This window comes from Physeter macrocephalus, unplaced genomic scaffold (assembly GCF_002837175.3).
Source record: "Physeter macrocephalus isolate SW-GA unplaced genomic scaffold, ASM283717v5 random_614, whole genome shotgun sequence".
Taxonomy (NCBI): domain Eukaryota; kingdom Metazoa; phylum Chordata; class Mammalia; order Artiodactyla; family Physeteridae; genus Physeter; species Physeter macrocephalus.
This window is the reverse complement of record NW_021145833.1, coordinates 46,744-50,000: the sequence shown is the minus strand read 5'-3', so window position 1 is coordinate 50,000 and position 3,257 is coordinate 46,744. Positions and strand designations below refer to the sequence as shown.

Genomic DNA, 3,257 nt, shown 5'->3' with positions numbered 1-3,257 from the left:
AGTTCTCCTTTAGAAAAGATAAGTTAATGAGTCTTTTGATGATGTGGACATGGTTTACAGAGAGCAGCTAGACTGCAGTTCTCAACCCATGTCATACAGGCCCACTGATCACCCAACAGATGATAGTGGATTTGCACTAATAATCAGTGTGACTGGATTGGGACCCTCAAGCTAGGGTTAAAAGGCTCAGTAATTCATTCCCAGCCCCAAGAGCCATTTAGCTTCTCCATCCTGTCCTCTAGGTCACTGGTTTGCAAACCTCAGTGTGCATCAGAGTTACCCAGACAGCTTATTCAAAATACAGATTCCTGGACCTTGCCTCACACCAGCCAAATCAAGGTTTTTCTGGGGGTGGGGCCAGAGACTGCACCTTTAAGAAGAACCCCAGGGTTGGGACATGAGGGGATGGAGGAGGGTGGTCAAAAAGTACAAGCTTCCAGGGACTTCCCTGGTGGCGCAGTGGTTAAGAATCCCCCCAGTGAAGGGGACACGGGTTCAATCCCTGGTCCGGGAAGATCCCACATGCCGCGGAGCAACTAAGCCTGTGCTCCACAACTACTGAGCCCACGTGCTACAACTACTGAAGCCTGCGCGCCTAGAGCCTGTGCTCTGTAGCAAGGGAAGCCACCGCAATGAGAAGCCCATGCACCACAACGAAGAGTAGCCCCCGCTCGCCGCAACTAGAGGAAGCCCACTCACAGCAACCAAGACCCAACACAGCCAAAAAAAAAAAAAGATTAAAAAGAAAGATTTTTAAAAAAGGTACAAGCTTCCAGTTATAAGATAAATAAGTCCTGGGGATGTAAATACAACATGACGACTGTAGTTAACACTGCCGTTCAGTGTATTTGAAAGTTGTTAAGAGAGTAGATCCTAAAAGTCTCATCACAAGAGAAAAAAACCTTCTTTTTGTATCTATATGAGATGATGGAGGTTAACTTATTTTAATCATTTCACAATATATGTAAGGTGTATATGCTGTACACCTTAAACTTATAGCAGTGCTATATGTCAATTATATGTCAATAAAACTAGGAGAAAATAAAAAGCATGAGCAGAAAAAATGCTTATTGTTGTCTGCCCCAGAAAAAAAAAAAAAAAGCCCCAGAAAAAAAAAAAACACCCCCAGGTGTTTGTGACACAGGTGGACTGTGGACCACACTGTAGGCGAATCATCTGGCAATGGCGAGCTCTCAGCCGGTCAGAACGCACAGCCTGAGGAGTGTCGGTTTGGTTGTGGGCAGCGTGGGTGGGGTTCCGACTCTGAGCCCTGGGCTTGGAGTCCTATCACTCACCTTTCTGCCCGTACAGATGAGTCAGGAGACGAAGAGTCCGTCTCACAAACCGACAAGACCGAGCTGCAGAACACCCTGCGGACGCTGTCCAGCAAAGTGGAGGACCTGAGCACATGCAACGACCTGATCGCCAAGCACGGCACGGCGCTGCAGCGCTCGCTTAGCGAGCTGGAGTCCCTGCGGCTGCCGGCCGAGAGCAACGAGAAGGTCAAACAGGTCAACGAGCGGGCCACACTCTTCAGGATAACGTCCAACGCCATGATCAACGTAAGCGCGTACATGTCTGCCTTGCTCTTTGCTTCTTTCCCTCTTTCCCTCTTTCCAAATGCTGGAAAATTGTAGCTGGTAAAGCATAGGACGTTAGGTCCTGCTTAATCGTTCAAGGGATTTGAGTTACATTTTTTTTGTTGCATGAAATGGAACAGGGTGCACAGATGGAATGACTTTCCCTCTCTGCTTGAATGGTCAGGAGGACGCTGCTCCAGCCCTGCGTCTGCCACCAGCAGGGCATCAGATGGTGATGTTAGTTGAGTCCCTTCACCTCTCTGGGTTGTGGTTCTATCTATCTATCTATTTATCTATCTATCTGTCTATCTATCTATCTATCTATCTGTCTATCTATCTATTTTTCTCTAACTTTATCTATTGGAACTAAAAGGTCTTCATGGACCGTTTCCACTTCCATGTTCTTTGAGATTTTGGTTGGAGTCTGACCCCTACTTTGCTAACGCACCCTGGCCTACAGTGTGGTAAGTGGGAGCTGGATTAAGTACTAGTGAGAACTTTGTAATCCTGGTTAGTCCCGTCTTTAGTCTTGGATTTGAGGGGTAATTCTGGGTGATAAGACAAAATATTCAACCTTGGGTACTTTTCTTTTCAAAAGAAGGGGCCAGTGCTTCTGCCCCCTTATGACTCCTAGCTCGGGTGCTGTCGTTGGTTTAGGGAATACTTTGGCTGCTTGCGTGCAGGGCTCCACATAAACCCAAAGTGCCACCGACGTTGGTGATGTGTGTCCGATACTGGGTCATAGGTATGGAATGAGTGCACAGTGTAAACGGCTCTCTTTCCTCTGCTGGTGACTGATCCTCACCTGGCAGGTTATGTTAGTCAGCTTCCACGTAGGAACACGGGAGGATAGTCCATAAGGCACGCGAGAAGATTACTCTTACTCTGTGAGAAAGGGCTTATGCAGGTGGTTGTTTTGTTTTTGTTTTTGTTTTCCCATCTAATTAAATGGGATGAACTTACTTCACTAGGGTCAGATCTTTCCTTGTTTGAGGAGTGATAATAAGGCATCTGCTTAGAACTAGTTGTGTTCACGTGGCTCTTACAGATTGAAGGTCTTTTCCTATGACCAAGGGAAAATTTGGTTTTTCGCATTTAAAACCCCTTTGTTTCTTTTCTTTCTTTTTTTTTTTTTTTGCGGTACGCGGGCCTCTCACTGCTGTGGCCTCTCCCGTTGCGGAGCACAGGCTCCGGACGCGCAGGCCCAGCGGCCATGGCTCACGGGCCCAGCCGCTCCGCGGCATGTGGGATCCTCCCGGACCGGGGCACGAACCCGCGTCCCCTGCATCGACAGGCGGACTCTCAACCGCTGCGCCACCGGGGAAGCCTCCCCTTTGTTTCTTAATAGAAGGTTGTAGTAACTTTTACTTTCGTGTCATTTTCTGAAGCGTTGAACACCCTTCAGTGCTCCGACTCCCACAAAGTAGAGGAGAGAAATTATTTTGTCCCCTTAAGGACTGCAGGCAGGTCAGTGTCTCCCAGCACCATTCTGCAGACCAGCACTGGCGCTTGTGTTTCTGATGTTTGGTCGTGTGCTCTCTTTCCAAACTCTCGTACTTCTTCGTGCCTGTGTGCCTGTTTTTCTGGTCCTCCTGTGATCAGGAAAGCCTCATAAAACATACAGGTCATTTAATCAATAGTAAATAAATATACTTTTTTTTTTTTTTTTTTTTTTTT

General features: G+C 47.3%; 1 protein-coding gene across 1 annotated transcript in view; it reads left to right on the top strand.

Moving 5' to 3' along the window:
- The first annotated feature begins 50 nt into the window (after window positions 1-50).
- The window catches only part of LOC102995314 (oxysterol-binding protein 1), a 26,921-nt gene continuing 23,714 nt past the window's right edge, over window positions 51-3,257 (top strand). The window contains exons 1-2 of the mRNA XM_028485767.2: window positions 51-762; window positions 1,312-1,562. Coding sequence (XP_028341568.2) covers window positions 633-762; window positions 1,312-1,562 — 381 coding nt within the window. The 5' untranslated portion in view covers window positions 51-632. The remainder of the gene's footprint in view (window positions 763-1,311; window positions 1,563-3,257) is intronic.